At 38.6% G+C, this 16,884-nt stretch overlaps 1 protein-coding gene across 1 annotated transcript in view; it reads left to right on the top strand.

Annotated features, from left to right (window-relative positions):
• NR5A2 (nuclear receptor subfamily 5 group A member 2) overlaps positions 1–3,752 on the top strand; it is an 83,279-nt gene extending 79,527 nt beyond the window's left edge. Inside the window, exon 7 of the mRNA XM_074908216.1 lies at positions 3,505–3,752. Coding sequence (XP_074764317.1) covers positions 3,505–3,752 — 248 coding nt within the window. The remainder of the gene's footprint in view (positions 1–3,504) is intronic.
• Positions 3,753–16,884: the final 13,132 nt, after the last annotated feature.

The raw sequence follows: 16,884 nt of genomic DNA, 5'->3' as shown, positions 1-16,884 counted from the left end.
ACCTGCAGAACTTGGAGCTGCTAGAAGTAATATTCACATGTTTTCCTTTGTTGTTACTCATCTTTATTAGAGATAGAGCTTGTGATTTTCTGTGTAATTTATATTGCAACTATGTGTTGGGCAAACCTCTTTTTTAACAATATACAAAGATATACCTCATATACAAAGGTATATACAAAGATATAACAATATACAATATATCTCATACAAGAGCTTGAGACATGATAATGGAGCTTTACACAGTGGTCTCAGCACATATCCTTTGACTTCTCTCTGTTCAATTTGTCTTGTTTGCTTTACTGCAGCATTTATTGTTAATGTACATGAGATGAGAGCACTTATCAAAAGTTGCATCCAAAAATCATGGTTACTACATGAAGACTCGCTCCAAAATATATATCTGGTCATCAGATTGCCTCTACGTCCCCACTATTATGATTGCAGTCGTGGAGATTGCTACACACAGATGAATTGTGTAGTGATGCAGTCATTTGGCCTATGAATATCTGATTCACTATAGAAACAGACAGGAAAATTCTACATATTTTTACTGGTTAACTGATTTGTTTACAAGCACTGAGCCTCACCACAAATATCAAGCATTTATGTAGAGGAAATACAAGCTGGATGTGGTATAGAAGCCCCAGAACTACTTTTTGTTTACTATCAGTGTTAACTGGACTTGTTTTCACATCTGACTTCAGTGCTTAAGTTGCCACATATGAGTATTTAAAGAACTGTCTACTAAAATGAGAAAAAAACCCAACACAGACCTTCTTCCCCTGTAGTTGTGTAGCTTCCATGCAATTCAGCCAGGCCATATGGCTGACAAGCATATAGAAACACTTATACAACACACGGGTACACCTACTGCCAGAAGCCACTGATTCTGTATACAGGGGCAATATAGATAAAATGTTATGCCTCCTTTTGATTTGGAATATGATATCAGTACAGCTGAAGACAGAATGCATCTCTATAGAACATGCATTGAATTCAGCACTTTTGCAGGAAAATACAGAAAACTTGCAATTCTCAGATTGTGTTCTTGATCTTTGTAAAAATTGTTTTTATGATGCTGACAGTAAATATATATTCCATACAGTAACATTTAGACAGAGCAAAAATGAGAATGAACCTGGTTTTCCAAGAAGCCAGCACAAATTCATCTCACAGTGTGATTCAAAACAGACAACAACAGAAGGACGCCCTTTAAACTCAAAGGGGGTTGAATCAGCTAATGGTTTTTAAAACTTCCTTATGTTTAAAGTTATTTTTAACAGGGAAAAAAAGTTTGAAATACTGGTTCTGAAATCATTATACATTTTATCTTGTTTAACACAGTTTAATATCCAGCATAGTCCCTGGGTTTTGTGGGAAATTCTTATGTTCTAAACATTCATGGTTGCATTTTGCATCTGAAAGCAACCTATTTAAAATAATTGTGATAGTTGATACTATTCTTTTCTTAACTTTATAAAAATATGCTTAGAACACCCAGTTTTTAAACCAGGTTACACTCACTACAAAGTACCTTGGGAGTTTTATGTAGGTATGTAAAATAATAAACAGCTATATTTTGTATGAGAAAATGTCCAGTGCAATACATGAAAACATCATTATCCAAAGACCTCTAGAGACTCTGGCAAAAAAACTTTGAATAGCTAAGGGACCAGGCATAGCAGCTTTGAAGTTTCCAGTTGTCCTCACTCTGAATAACGCAAAATTCAGACAATTCTTGTTGTACAGCTGTCATAATTTAAATATTGCTAGCGAGTTGCTTCAGCCAGCTAGCAAAATTCAGACAGAGGTCATGTCCTCAGTTCCCAAACAAGCAGCACAAATCCAGGAGCCACTTGCTTCATTTCCACAGTGAAACTGGGACAGGAAAGTAAGAACCACAGCAGGAAACACTCACCCCAGCTCATGCAAGAGTGAATCTGAAGTGCAGCCGGCAGCCAGCATGCTCCAGAGAGGCTCCTGCTCAAAGCCTGTAACTCAGGCCCTGGAGGCTGTGCGTGCTGCCCTGGGCTGCTTTTGGGATCTTTGGCATCCTTCCTCTTCTCTCGTCCTGAAGAATATGTTTGTCTCCACCAACTATTTCCCTCATGTTCCAGCACACAGTTATGTGCAGGAACCAATATTTGCTCTATTTAAAGCACTTATAGGAAAAGATACAGTGAGACCCAATTTACACAGACTCTCAGGCTGCTGACAGATTGGGGGACCAACGTGTGTTCCTGTTTTTCAAAGGAAAACACTCATTTCCTCTCCAATCAAAGGCTGGCATTTACAATGAACAAAATTCTGCCAAATTCCCCATCTCCTGTGCTCCAAGAACATCCATAGAAGAGCAGATTTGTCTTTTATTCAAAGTGACTTACCAGCATAGCTATGCTCAGTAACATCATGCTTTTGCACTACAAGAAATTGTGTTACAGTAATCTAGTGATGGTATAAATGATCAAACACCAACCAAAACAAGTTCTCCCAGCAAGAGCACTTTGATCACTTCACTCTTTCTGCATTACAGAAGCACTCTAATTTACAAGCTTTAGAATAACTTCTGCATTCTCCAGACATGTTGAAGGACAATATCATCTGAGTAATTTTTACACAGGGAAGCAAATAATGAGGAGTTAGCATACTGGAATTTATCTCTGAACAGCATTTCTAGAGCTTGAACTTGCTGTATAGGAACAGAAGATAATCACAGAGAGAGAGAGCGAACAAACTGTACCTACCTTACTGATGTAAATGCCCCTGTTGTCCAATACAAAAAAAAAAAAAAAAAATCAGCATTGGATTTCAGAAACCATATTCAGGTTAAAGGGCACAATTCTTATCTGGTATTCCACCCAAAGGACAATGATTTCATTTTATAAAGATCATTAGTCAGTGAAATATATATTTTAGAGAGTTTCTAGTAGGGAAGATTATTTTGGCAGTCACTGGAGTGTACCAGATGGTTCATTAACATAGGCTAGACAAGTCAAAGGCTTTCAGAATCATTTAGAAAATGTCAAACAGAAACAAGAACCCTGTCACTTTTTATTAGAATTAACTACATCATACCCTGGACACAGATTTCACCTTGGGTCAGAAAAATTAATACAGAATTATATGAATTGTGTAACATACTAGGTTAAAGATAGGGCTTCCTCTTGGGACTCATTTGCTAGCAATATATTATGGTCTTCTACTTTAGGAATCCTCAACCTTTCTTTTCGTAAGCTATGAAAAGAGCTGACCTTGCTCAGACTCCATTGGTGTCTAATTGATTTGAGGTATATGCAGAATTTCAACAAGACGCTCTGCTAAAGCTCTTTTGTGATCATTTTCCCAGGAAAGTTGGCAAAAGGGTTCACTGAATATTCAGCAGCTTGTAAAGTCTGCTTTTGTCAGGAGGAAAAAAAAATACATCCATTTAGTGAAACACTGCCTTCATAAACAAAAATTAAAATGGAACTGAATTGTTGTAATTTTTTTTTTATTATCATTTAGATGTCAAAAATCTTGAGAACTTCCAGCTTGTGGAAGGTGTTCAGGAACAAGTGAATGCTGCTCTGCTGGACTATACAATGTGTAATTACCCACAGCAAACAGACAAATTTGGGCAGCTTCTCCTGCGACTACCAGAAATCCGGGCCATCAGTATGCAGGCCGAAGAATACCTCTACTACAAACACCTGAACGGGGATGTGCCATGTAATAACCTTCTCATTGAAATGCTGCATGCAAAGAGAGCATAAATTATACCCATTAGAGCTTCTGCTTTCAAGGAAAAAAAATATTCTGAACTGCTCCAAGCAACACTAATTAAAACGTGGTTTTAAGACTTTGCAAAATGGTATAATAATCAAATACTAATAGTAAATAAGTGATGTATCAGGGTATTTGTATTGCAAACTGTGAATCATATGCTACACATCCCCAAAGGAATCTATCTAGGACTTTATACTGGAGTGAACTTACCAAGTGGATACCATCACCAATGTCGACATGAAAAAGGACAGAATGATCCTTGTATATTTAACTCTGCTGATTGCCAATATGAAGAAACTTAGAAAAAAAAAAACTGATCCTATTATCGAGCTAAGATAGTGGGGAATTTGAGTGCACTAAATTCCTTCACTGTATAGCAGGACTTATAATAGATGCAAAACTGCATCTATAGCCTCTTCTGTCATCCTTCCAAGGACCCAACACTTACTACTTCTGTGATAAATGATGTGGCATCCATTCAACAATCTGTAAGACAGAGCTGGCGTAGGCCAAGTGCTATGTAGTGTCGCCACCAGATCCTAAGAGGCTGGTTGTGACTGTCGGTCTCTCAGGCCTGCAAATCATTAATAGGAAGAGTCTGTTATCCAGTTAGCTTGGCATTCTTACTATGTTCTAAAGTTTGTTTTGTCACGTGTTCATGTTGTTCTATCAGGCAGTATCCCTCTTCTACTACTGTTATCGGGTAGCTATTAAATAGCTAAAATAAATATTCCAAAAACAAATTAGCCAATTCAACTATATACTTAACTAGGGCAGTGGCTAAAATATGGCTCTGCTATATATTCATGGCCATTTCCAAATAAAGGGAATGGTGATATTTTAGCCATCACAAACAACAGCTTCTCTGACCAAAAAAACCCCAAACTGTTTAGGACACCAAATACTGATGTTAAAAAAAAAAAAACCAAAACCTGCATTTAGTGCTGCAAAAATAGAAAAATAAATTGTATGAGCTGATGATGCCATGGAGCTTGTTAAGAAATGGTCTTTAAAATTGCCGGTAATTAAGAAACTAAATTTCAACTGAAACGTCCAAAATCTGATGAAACTTTTTCTTTTAAAGTTAGGTAATACACATCTTTTACGCAAAGAAAGAAGAGTGATACTGCTATGTCTATGTAGGCCAAAGTCTGCTGCAGAACAAATATTAGAGAAGAACAAACAATTCTCTCTCTGTCCAGATGAAGATATCAGTATTAACATTTAATGCCACAGTTATGAGTCTTGCCTTATTTCATTACCCTTAAAGATAACTGTGCAGGTGTGGATCAACATAAGTTTAAAATAAAGTATTAATCTCTAACATTAACAAAAACATAGTGTTTACATTCTTTAGGTCCTGTGGGGAAAAAACTGTGATAAAATTGCAGAGCAGTTATTCCTTATTATTTCTTTTAAATTGGTAATTATTTTACCAGTACTTAATTACTGTATGTCGTGAGACACTAAAATCAATAGGGGTATTTCATTTTGACTTTAATTTTTGAGATTATTGGCTGCACAATCACTTGTAGAAACTGTACAATATCCTAATTCTTTAATTTTTTTCATGAAGATTACTGGCTTTTGAATAGTTTATTTATATTGTATATGATAGTTTTCACTGTAGACAATTATGATGCTAATTTATTGTTCTTTGGTTTCATCTTTATATAAGATATAGCCAGAATGAAGAAGCCAAATATATGTGTTTACTGTAGCATGTCTTCAAGTTAGTGGAACATAGTTCAGGGACATACAAGGGTCTTTACAAATTAAAATCATTCGCTTGATTAAATGTCTGTAAATCTTCATAATCCTGAATGTAGTTTATTTAAATCTATTGTAAATTATGTGAGTTATAACTTTTTCTGTTTCATGTGAACTTGAAAAGGTGCATTTCTCTTACTTTTTTCCAACCATTCATACACTGTATACCAAAGACATCAGTTATTACATCTGCATTAGTACAAAGCACACTATTTTAATCACCTGTATTAATTCGCTCTAATATTCTCTCCATGCATAGGGTACAAACACAGCAAAGCCTAGTGTCTGCAACTCCTAGATGCCTGTCTTCTATCACAGAACACACGTACTGTTGTACGGACCAAAAGCAAACCAAGCACAGCTCCCTTAGTCATCCCACACAGCAGATGTGCAAGCATTATTTAAATAACAGCATTCTCCTTCAGACAAACTAAATTAACAGAAAGTAAGATGCGGGTGGCAATTGACAGTGGCTGTGAAATACATTTACCCAAGTGTACAAGATAAATGTGGTCATTCTTTCGTTTTTGAAAGAAAAGCAAAGCACATTTCAAGTGTTTGCATTCTGTATTTTTTCTTTTTTTTCCTGTTGAAAAGCTACAGTGAATCTTCCTGAATATTAAGAAAAAAGCTTAAAAAAATGTTCCTAGCTGTACTCATAGCACCATTATCTATATACAGGACAAAAGAGTTAAGAGAAGGATGTGGAAGAAAAGAACAATTTTTCATAGAGTTTAATGGAAACAATTTCAGTTATACTAACATATATTTGCCCACATCTGCGGTTCCAAGAATCCCACCAGATTGCCCAAAGTACCGAACAAAACAAAACAAAACAAAAATCACCAAAAATCACCCCTTCACGTTAATTGTTAACTACTTTGCAACCAGGCATTTACTTCTGACTGCCTTATTGATTACAGGACATATTAGTAAAAGCAGACTAAAATTCAAAGGGTTTGGCTTTGGCTGGTTTATTATAGTTGTTCTGTGTTTGTAAACAGACAATCTGTAAAGTCTGACTATTTGTATTACAGATGTTCTGCAGCTGCCTTGGATTTGAATCCATGCAACTCTTAGAATGTGCAGTGAGTTACTTGTTGAAGTTGAAGTTCTCTTACTGTATCGGTGAAATACATATTGTCATGTCAGTTCTTGCCAGGAGTTTCTCATCACCAATGGAATTTTTTTTTTTCAGTATTTCAATAAATATTGATATGCCTGTGCCAATTACTTTATAATTGTCTTTATAACAACATCATTCCACTGAAATGAAGCACCAGTCAAAAATCAGTCACTCAAAAGTGGAGAGTAAATTGCAGGAAAAATAAGAGCATCAAAGGGAATTTGATGCAGAGCGGAAGACACGAACGTGGAGAGCGGCACCTTCAAAAGCTCAGACTGCGATGGTGAAATTGCCTAGGCTGAAGCAAAGTAAATATAGCTAAACAGATCAGAAAAGCTGAATCTCCAATCAAAAAGGAATTTACCAGTTAATACTTTCAAATACCTTTCATCTCATACAGCACACAATTTTTGCTTTACATGTTACCCATAAAGAGTTAAGCAGCTGAAGCATCAGAGAGGGAAGATGACAGAACAAAAGAAAATCAGGTAACAGGATCCAGCGGAGCTCAGGATAACCTCTCAGCAATGTAAATACGCGGCAGGGCCAGGGGCAAACCCACAGCTTCCAACACAACTGCCAGTGGAGGCTGCCAAGGAGGCAGATGTTACTGCTACTAGAGAAAAATATTTTCCTAAAGTTGCCCTCTGGCTCATCTGATTGCTGTTTCAAGAGCAGGAGGTGAAGTGGTCCAAGAGAGCTTGTCAGCAGTACCCTACTGCGTTGAGACCGAGTCCACTGCTTCCCCTGAACTGTCTGGTAGTTAAAAAGGGGCTGTTCTCCAAGGTGCCAAATGTTAATGCTTCAAGGGGAAGAAACAAGGCTATAATTAGTTATTTACAAATCCTGCGCTTGAACGAAACAAAGCTGGTTCAGTGTTGCAATAAAACCACAGTAAAGCAAATAGGATTAGGTGATTTACAAGTGAGGAAGGATTATTCTAACTTTTAGGAATCATAACTGAAAACCATGATTTTGTGTAAGGAGCGATTTCAGGATTGATATATTTCAGTTTTCCTTATGAGAGACATATTTTTAGGTGATATATTTAGTATACACTATGCATTTAAATTATGAGCAGATTTATTTTTATCTGAGTTTGACACTGTTTCTGGAACAATCTGCTGTATGTTTTTATTGGAAACATGGAAAGAGTGAGTTCAATGTAACACAGGTCAAGTCAGTACAATACTTAGTGATCTTGACAATTTCCTGGAATACTGAATAACACTTTTTATTAACCCCTAATTTGAAGCCCATAGTCTAGATACGTCACAAAAGTTCTAACAATATTTTTACCTTCTTCAGTGTAGCTGCTGTTGTTTTCCAGAGAAACTTTATATTGATGCATCTGCCAGAATTTGGAATGGCAACCAAAAAGCATTAAACTAATAGCAAGCTAAGAAAATTACATGTAAACTTTCAGGGAACCCAGAGCTATATAAGCCTGTGATGCTGGCATGAGCCCAAATACTTACCAGTCCAGCAATTTCAGTTGCATGTAAGCCTGTAGAGAAAAGATTCGTTTTCTAAGGGCAATTTGCCAACCATATGAAAAATCTTTAATAATAGGACCTGACCCTCACATGGAGCACAGACATGCCTACCCTGATGTCAGCAGACCTAAACTGAAGAGATCAACACTAGAAGCTACTCAATAGATATAGTCTTGTCCAGCACACATCAGTGGGACAAGACATAGCTTCCCTTCATCAAACACGCTTTCCAAACCTCATATTTTTGCTCCTCTGTAGAACAAAACCCTCTACAGTTTATTAACAGTCTTGAAGTGTGACATGCAAGCTTGGACTTGCAATACTAGGTGAGTTTTCATTATTGCCCCAAGAAGGTACTCACCCCTATTTCCTATTCACTCTAACTTCATTTAGCCCTAGATTAACTATCAGGCTTATGGCAGTTTCTGCTATGTATGCCCTGTGCACACTCAAGTGGATCATTCAGATGCAAGGTAGAGCAAAATGGTGGAATGCAGACTCCTGATGCTGTTTGCATTCATGGTGGCTTGGCTGTACTGCCCTGCTCAGACCATTGGTGGCCTGTCTCAGTAAGGACTACAGGTTTTAACATCAGTTAGTAATAAGACACAAGCAGAAGAACCTAGCATTGAAGTCACAATTTTGTCCTTTCACATCTTGTTCTTCCTACGCTTCAGCATCAGCAAATTCCCTGTAAAAGGATGAAATGTCTCTCGGTTTGAGATGCAGGATGCTGGGACACTACCAGTAACACCAATTGTTTATCATGCTGCTGCAACCCAAAACCTTCACAGAGCAAGACTCTCCCTGTGCAGCATTCATGTCACTCACCCTGTGACTGATGCTGCTGAATGTTTGCTGGATGCTACCAATCCAGGCTGTCAGTTGCAATTATATAGTAAAGCAGGGACTCTGCACCAGAGGGAATAGCATGTGCTTGTGGGAAGGACCCTAAACAAGTCACTGTTTGTACAACAGAAACTGCTGACGGCCATTCAGTAGCTGCTGGCATGCCTACAGTCTCACGCACACACGCCACATGCCACCTATGGAGATGCCTAAAGCACATTCAAACATCCAGTACTTCTGTTCCTATATAAAACATGCCACGAGGCACTGCTCCCAGGGGGACCCTGAGCTTCAGTCATCCGCGTGGCTCAGTTCCTGTTTCACAGGGGTGTCCTTCCACTCATGTAAGCAGAAGAGTGTTGGTACAGAATAACAGCAAAGTGAGACAGGCCTTTCTAATCAATACTGTGGTATTTGTATCTTGCACTACATCACTAGAGCTGTCCTGCTCTTTACAACTTGATCTCAACCTACATGTATCAAAGAGGGGGAGTTCTTCAAAGTGCTCTGTGTCCTATAGCAAAGCAGCATATTACAGCTGTATGTTAAGACAGGGTCTGTAGGTCTATGTTTGAATTGCACAGTAAGGAATATGGAGTATTGTAAATGTTTATTATGATCAGTCCATAAACTACAGTAGAAAGCAAAAGAGATGGGGAGGAATAGCTCCAGAAGAAAATAAAATAAAAAGGAAGCACATGGACATGGAGGAGACACGAGGATATTTATGTTTCATAAATATTTAATTTTGATTCACTTTTAATCTAAAGGAAAAAACTAAATAAAATATGATGTATTATTATTATTGCTTTGAAGTATTAACAAGGCCTGAATAAATTATCATTCATGTATTCTAGGGACCTGCCAAAGTAAGTGATATTGATTTTAATTTTCATTTAATATATGTAGTTTTATTTTACAATGTGTATAAATTTCCAATAAAAAACATGGCATGGAATAATTGATTGAATGTGTTTAATCAATTCATTCAATTCATGCCATGAAAATGGAAGCTTCTTATTGGAGTATATTTTTATTTAAAAACAAACACTGTAGTTGCCTCACAAACTATGTCAAAATGTTTTTTCACTTAGCAAATTCCACTGAAATATTCTACAGCAATGTCCTACTCTTCCCACGAAGACCTTCCTGTAAGTCCCACAACACTTGGATTTGCCGTTGCAACCTCCTGCCAAGTCCTGTGTGTCTGCATACAGAACCTCAGACGCTGAAGCTGAGAGAGCTGCTGACTTCAAGCAGGTTGGGCTGGGGTGCATCTCATGATTTTTGTTTGTTTCTTTCTGTTAGTCTCCCTCTTCTGCTCACTTACATTACTGAAAACCCAGCTGATCCCCCCCACTCCCTCCCAGTGCCAGCCCTTGTTCTTCACATGAGCTTCTTGCTGCCTTTCCACTCCTTTTGTACCACTCAGATTCCTTCCACCCCAATTCATGCTACACATTTCTTCTTTAATTTTCCTTTCTTTGTATCACAGACAAAACTCACAACTTTACCCAATGCATCAAGATTTTCAGGAGAGTTACCTATATCTTGGGGAGGGGAAAAGGTCAAGGACACAATATTGTCTGCATGTTTCGAAGCAGCAAAGTGACCACAAATGTCAAAACAGGAAAGCGACTGCTGGACCTGGTCAGACCAGGCTGAACAAACCGCAGCCAAAAGCAAGACAAGGTCACCAGTCAGTCCGCTATGTCTTGGCTTACAATGACCAGCTCTACAAACCTAAATAATCAACAATTCTTACCAAACATTCTTTTCAGAGGGAAAATAGGAAACATCCAAGAATTTTAGTTCAAGTACACCACATATATATTAATAGTGGAAGCTAAACAGAGGACTGGCATCAGGGCTTGGATTAAGGTATTTTAAGACAGACTTTTTTGCTCCAACACCACACTTAGCAATATTAAACATAACCAAGAAAACAGCCTTTGTAAAACAGAGTAAAGACAACAGAATTTTTTTTTATTTTTGTTTTTAATATATCGAACTGTGACACAAATTTACCCCTTGGACATCCTGTAGGGAAAAAAGAAAACTAAAAAGAAAACTTACTATACTTTCTGGGGTGACAGATTTAAAACACTTTTCCTTGCTGTCAGAAAAACTAGCTGGTACCTCACCTGCTGTGCCAGGGTCCTGAGGAAGTCTGGCAGAGCAGCATCAACAGTGTCCCAGTAACATTTTGTTCAGGATGGAGCAACAACTCCAAGGAGGCGACAGGGGCACTTGCTGCAGGTGAGGGCGGCACAGTCTGACTGCTGTGTGTGTGACAGTACAGCATGCTGGTGCCAGGGGCTGCCAGCCTAGGAGGAGAGAGAGGAGGTAGGTTTAGTGAGGTTATCTGCTGCTTGAGAACTATGTTCCCTTATTTACATACTTGGAAGTAATTAATAACGCAGAATCGTTGTCTATTTATTGAGTGTGGGAGTTGTGAAGAAAATAGCAGAATTTTAATAACATATATTTTCAAATATTTACACTATAATTGATTTATTAAAGGATCACTGTACCGAGGCTGCAAGCTTCACCCCGACTCACCTCTCACCTAATTTGTTAAATTTACATTTTGGCACTGTGTGGAGGTTGATTTCATGTGAACAACTACACACAGAAATAATATACACAAAACAAGAAAAAAAACTCCAGAAAGGAAGTGATCACTTTTGGGTGATAAAATCGAGGCCAAGGACACTAGAGAAACCCTGTTTTCTTCCTGGTAGTTACTTTGTACTTGTTCTGCATTGTTTTAATGCCTTCTCATGAACACTGTAAGTAATACAATACAAACTAATGTAGCCAGGAAGAAAATGATAGTTTGTTTGTAGTTTAAATAATTATTTTAGAAAAAAATATACGTACAGACATACTTGACATGTTCCATAAAATAGCTAAATGAGCAAAAATTCTCAGACCACTTTTTTCTTTTGGGAAAAAAAAAAGAAAAAAAAAAATCTGTTCTATTTCTATAGGTCTGTTAGTCATGAGGTATTTGAGGCTCAGATATGTAGTACAGCTCATATGAGAGATGCTTCCTGGAGATCCAGAGCAGACAACGCAGGAACCCCTAATTCTCTTTGGTCACAAACGCCCCTGTAATCCCAGAAAATGCCCAGGATGCACTGCCTCAATCTTCTCACCTGTAGCACACAGCCCAGGCTGACCTACATCCTGCCTGTTCCAGAAACACGATTATTTGTCACAACAACATTTAAAACCTGTAACAAACAGGAGAGTTGATAAGTGCTGTCAGAACATGAGATGTTACCGGTGTACCCATCCTGGAGGGAGACTGGCTGCCTCGAGAGCATCCAGGCCGCTCCAGAGGACGGAGCCTGGGGAGGTTGAATTTACCAGGCATAAGATAGCTTTTGTGCACATCTCCTGCCATTCACCAGTAAAGCCTGGCTTTCGGGATGGTGTTTTATTGACAGGCTCCCCCTGTCCCAAGGTACTAAGAAAGGAAAGGAAAAGAACCAAAGTACGAGGCAAGCTCTCCCAGGAGGAAACACAAATGAGGACAAATTCCCTCTTTCTATTTCAAAGGATTTTTCTTCAAGTTATTTGATATCATTTCAATCAAATGTAAGCAGAGATTTCAACATGCTGCTTCTGAGAGTATTAAGCTCTCTAACAACTCTCTCAGTATGTCTCTCCACTCTCATTTCCCCAAACGCATGATGTGCAGTTGTCGGCATGCTAAGTTAAGTGTTCCTCCCTTAGGTCATTATTTCCACTCTTTAATTGTTCTTTCAGCCTTCTGTAGTATTATTGTTAGCCAGATTGTGTTGGTGTTGCTTTCCAAACACAGATGAGTAACAGTTCCTGCCCTTAAGAGTGTATATTCTCGAAATATACCTTTCAAATTCTCCACCCAAGACAAAACACACCAATTACAGCTGTAACAGTCTTCAAAGGTTTTTCAAACTCTCTGAATTCCTATTTCTGACATGAAGCCAAATACACATCTTTTATTAACACAAAAATAAGTGGGGCTTTTTCTAAGAAACTGAGCTTGCATTACAAAACTGATCTTAAGATTCTGAACTTCCTCAGAAATAAAAATCTTGAGTTTTAGACCTTTGTCATGCCTCATTCCTGTAGGCACCATATACCTCGGAAACTACAAAAGGATCTGTGTGCCTCAATCCAGGTTGGTTTAGGAGCAGCACTCAAATGGCATGTCTATGACAGGTACAACCAACAAAACATTGCTGATGGAAATCTTCCTCCTTTTACAGGCTGAGCTGTTAAAAGGTAGTTAGCAGACCTGTTGCACAGATAAGTTAGAATGGAAAAGTTAAAAGGCAAGGCTTTATGAGAAGCCATGCAAAGCCACAACAGCAATGCAAACAAAGTAATTCATTCCAATTAGAGCGAAGAAATAAACCAAAAATTACTCAGGGCAGTCAATTCACTTATTACACAAAAGTTTATTTCCATAGCCCATTCACTTAACATAGTTTATTTGCTTTCTAGTCACTCTAACACACTGCAGAACACAAACCCCACAAGCCAATCAATCCAAAAGTGTGTTTTTCCACAAGAGCTAGGAGGGAAAAGGACTGCATAGAGTCATTAAAAAAAGAAATTTAAAAATAAAAGCAGACCAGGTAGAACGGCATTTAAGAGACCAATCATCTCCAAATTTAAAACTTAGCAGTTATTTTAGGAATGGGTCTCATTCTGTATTTGTCATTGAAGTTCTAAGCACAGAGATGTGCTTGGTGGTATCGACACACTGTAAAACACCGCTCTTGAGCACGCTGATCTTTGATTATTACCTGTAGGTTTGTTGCCACTGATTCTCCTGATTTGTTTTGCTACTGTGTGATTTCTTCTAAGCTACACTAAAAAAAAAAAAAAAAAAGCCTACTGGAATCATGGGAGAACATTTTCACAGCACTTGATACACAGAAAGTTTTACTGCTGAGCTTTCGGAGGCACTTAGCTCACCATGCAGATACTCAGTCTATTGGGTTACTGAACTGTAATAAAAGACATCATTAAGTGAAACATTTGATGGAGGTACTTGGCTCATTGGGTCAGTGGTTATGGTTATAAGGAACTCCTTGTGAAGCTTATAGATAAAAAAATGAGCTCTTTTCATTTCCAAGACCAGCCTCTCTTTTTAGAGGGTTACATGGCAGTTTCTGGTAATACAAATAATAAGACATTTTCAGGAAGACCACACGCCGCCACTGTCAGAGCTGCAACAATACTTAGGTACAACCAGCAATGACTTCAATAAATTTATGTTACAAAACTTGTTGGGACCCCGCATGGCACTATTATGATGAAAGTGCTGAGAGTTTCACTGATTTTTTAAGAATTTGCTCTCCAAATCCACTGCAAACTTGCAGTGGAGCCAGACAAATCTTTTGAAACATACCAGTGACACAATTTCTTTCAAAAAGCAAGATGATATCCCCTAAAAAGTTACCAGAAGTTTGTGGTTCTCACTCTTCCTCTAACCTTCATCCTATTCATTCCTCACTTACCTGCATCACAAACCCTCAAGCTCACCCAGGCCTAACTCAGTGGCCAACAATATACTTTAGTTTGATTTTCCACCCTACCTCCTCTGGTCCAAAAGGTCTCCTCAGGAGACTGCCTGGCTGTCCCTCGCCAGCACTGGTCAGGACAGGAAGCAGTGTGACTGTGCCCAGCTGCAGCTGAGAGCCACAGGTGGGATGGAAGTCACCACACAGCAAATGTTTTAGAAACTTTAAGCCCATGAAAGCAGCGTGAAAGGTAATGGATTGTTTTACATATTAAAGCAAATGTTGACAATGTAGTAACTAAATCCAGCTGTAGGAGAAGAGACAGGGTCCTGGAACACAACTTTCAACTTTCCTTGGAGAAAGGAGACTAATCTGGAAAGATATACCTACAAAAATTCTGCTTTGGACCTCCTAGTTCAACTACAGGTAAGAACAAGTCTCCTTTTTGCTTTGACACTACCAAAGGTTTCCTGATTAACTAAGCTGTGTGCAATGGAGCAAACTACAGAACCCCCAGGGACGGTCCCCACGTGCTTCACGTTCAGATTTCTGGGAGAGGAATCTCAGTTTCAGAGGGACACTCAACATTTCAAATACACTCGCATGGACTGTATCAACCTGTGACTGGTGGTATACAAGTTAGTAAAGGGTAAAGCAACAGAGCATAGCTCCAATAGCTCAATTATTTTTTTTTTTCTTCAAAATAGCAAATTTCAGACATTGACAACAGCATGCTCACACTCCAGCTCTGACTGATGCAGCACATAGTAAGTACATTGTGAAGAAGCAACATGCAATGTCAAACCATTGCCATGAGTTTTTCTACCACCTCACCTTAGCAGTGAATGTTTTTTGTGTTCAGAGAGGTTGAAATAGAGCATGTCTACAACTGGAAGATACTGCTCTCTAATAATATCACTGATATTATCTAAAATTTTATCCATGTGCAGGAAGCTGTATGTTTATCACTAGCATGACAAAGCCCTGACCTGGCTGAGTACTTAGCTACAACTACAACATGCATTTGAAAAAGTTTAATGCTTAACAAAGGAACAGCAAGCAAGAGATAGCACTGCTCTCCTACTTCTCTACTACTATCTGAAACAGTTCACTTGCTTTGTTGTCTCTCAGGTTTTCAAGCTCTGCTACTTTCATTCTTATGTCACTTCCTGCCTTAATTTTCATCAGCAAAAACTAGAGAATAATCCCAAAAGAAAACCCACAGTTTTCTGAGAATGCGTTTACCCATCTGCTTCAAGTCTGGTGTCATGTCACTAAACCGTCATTAAAATAACTGCCTCTAATAGCAGGTTATAAATGCTATAAATAGCATTTATATCAATCAAAGACTACAGCTACTTGTATAAATACATATTGGAGGAACGCAAGCGTTGTTTCTTAAACAATTCATTTGCTACTTATGAGATGTAAATTCCATAAACAATGCAAATTTAAGGAGGTGCACCTGATTTTAGCACATTTCTAGAAGGGGACTGTGGTTCTACTACTGATTGCATCCTGCTGCATCACGAAGAAAAAATGGCTTTCACAGCCCTATTTTACACAGCCATACCAAAAGAAACAGTATTGGTCAGTACAAGCAAACTTTTCCTATCATAGTATCATAGAATGGTTTGGGTTGGAAGGGACCTTTAAAGAAGGTCTAGAGCATCACCGAAAAGATGCTGAGTTCCCACGTTACGCAGGCTGCCATCTTGGTCCCAGAGGTGGTCATCAGTTCACATCGAGCTCTGAAACAGATAGAACACACAAGCAGCAGCAGACCCTCCCAAGCATGCAGAGACTAGCAAGGCAACATCTGTTAGGTCTAGGAACTGCTTCTTGTCACAAAGTATATCAGTGTTGAATTGCCCGTGACCTATCACAGCCACCACTGTTACACTACTTGAGTTGCCACCAAAGCCCACAAGACACACAGAAGCCATCACAACTGAAGAAACCACTGGAAAAGGTTTGGGGTTTGCTTGCTTGTGTGGTTTTTCTCTCACTTCCGTATCAGTAACAGTGTGACAAATCTAGCAGCAAAAAACCCTCCTAGGACTTTCACCCAACAAAACGCTCCCCCAGTATTACACAGGTTAGCAGAAAACACCTATTGTTTCCCAAACTATATACAAACAAGCCTGTGTTTCTGCTACTAAGAAATCTAAATATAAATTCCCTTCTGCCGAAGGGAGGTGAGTGTGAGGCCCATGTACCAGCCAGAGTCCTAGTCCTGAGCCTGTAGCACACTGCTGGAATCCCAGTCTCAAAAATATCAAAAGAGTGACAGATGAAAAAAATGAGACACATCAAAAATCATATTTTTTTCCAGAGAAATTACTTCTCACAA

This window comes from Athene noctua, chromosome 5 (genome assembly GCF_965140245.1).
Source record: "Athene noctua chromosome 5, bAthNoc1.hap1.1, whole genome shotgun sequence".
Classification (NCBI taxonomy): domain Eukaryota; kingdom Metazoa; phylum Chordata; class Aves; order Strigiformes; family Strigidae; genus Athene; species Athene noctua.
The sequence above is the reverse complement of the archived record's forward strand: the minus strand, read 5'-3'. Positions and strand labels throughout refer to the sequence as shown.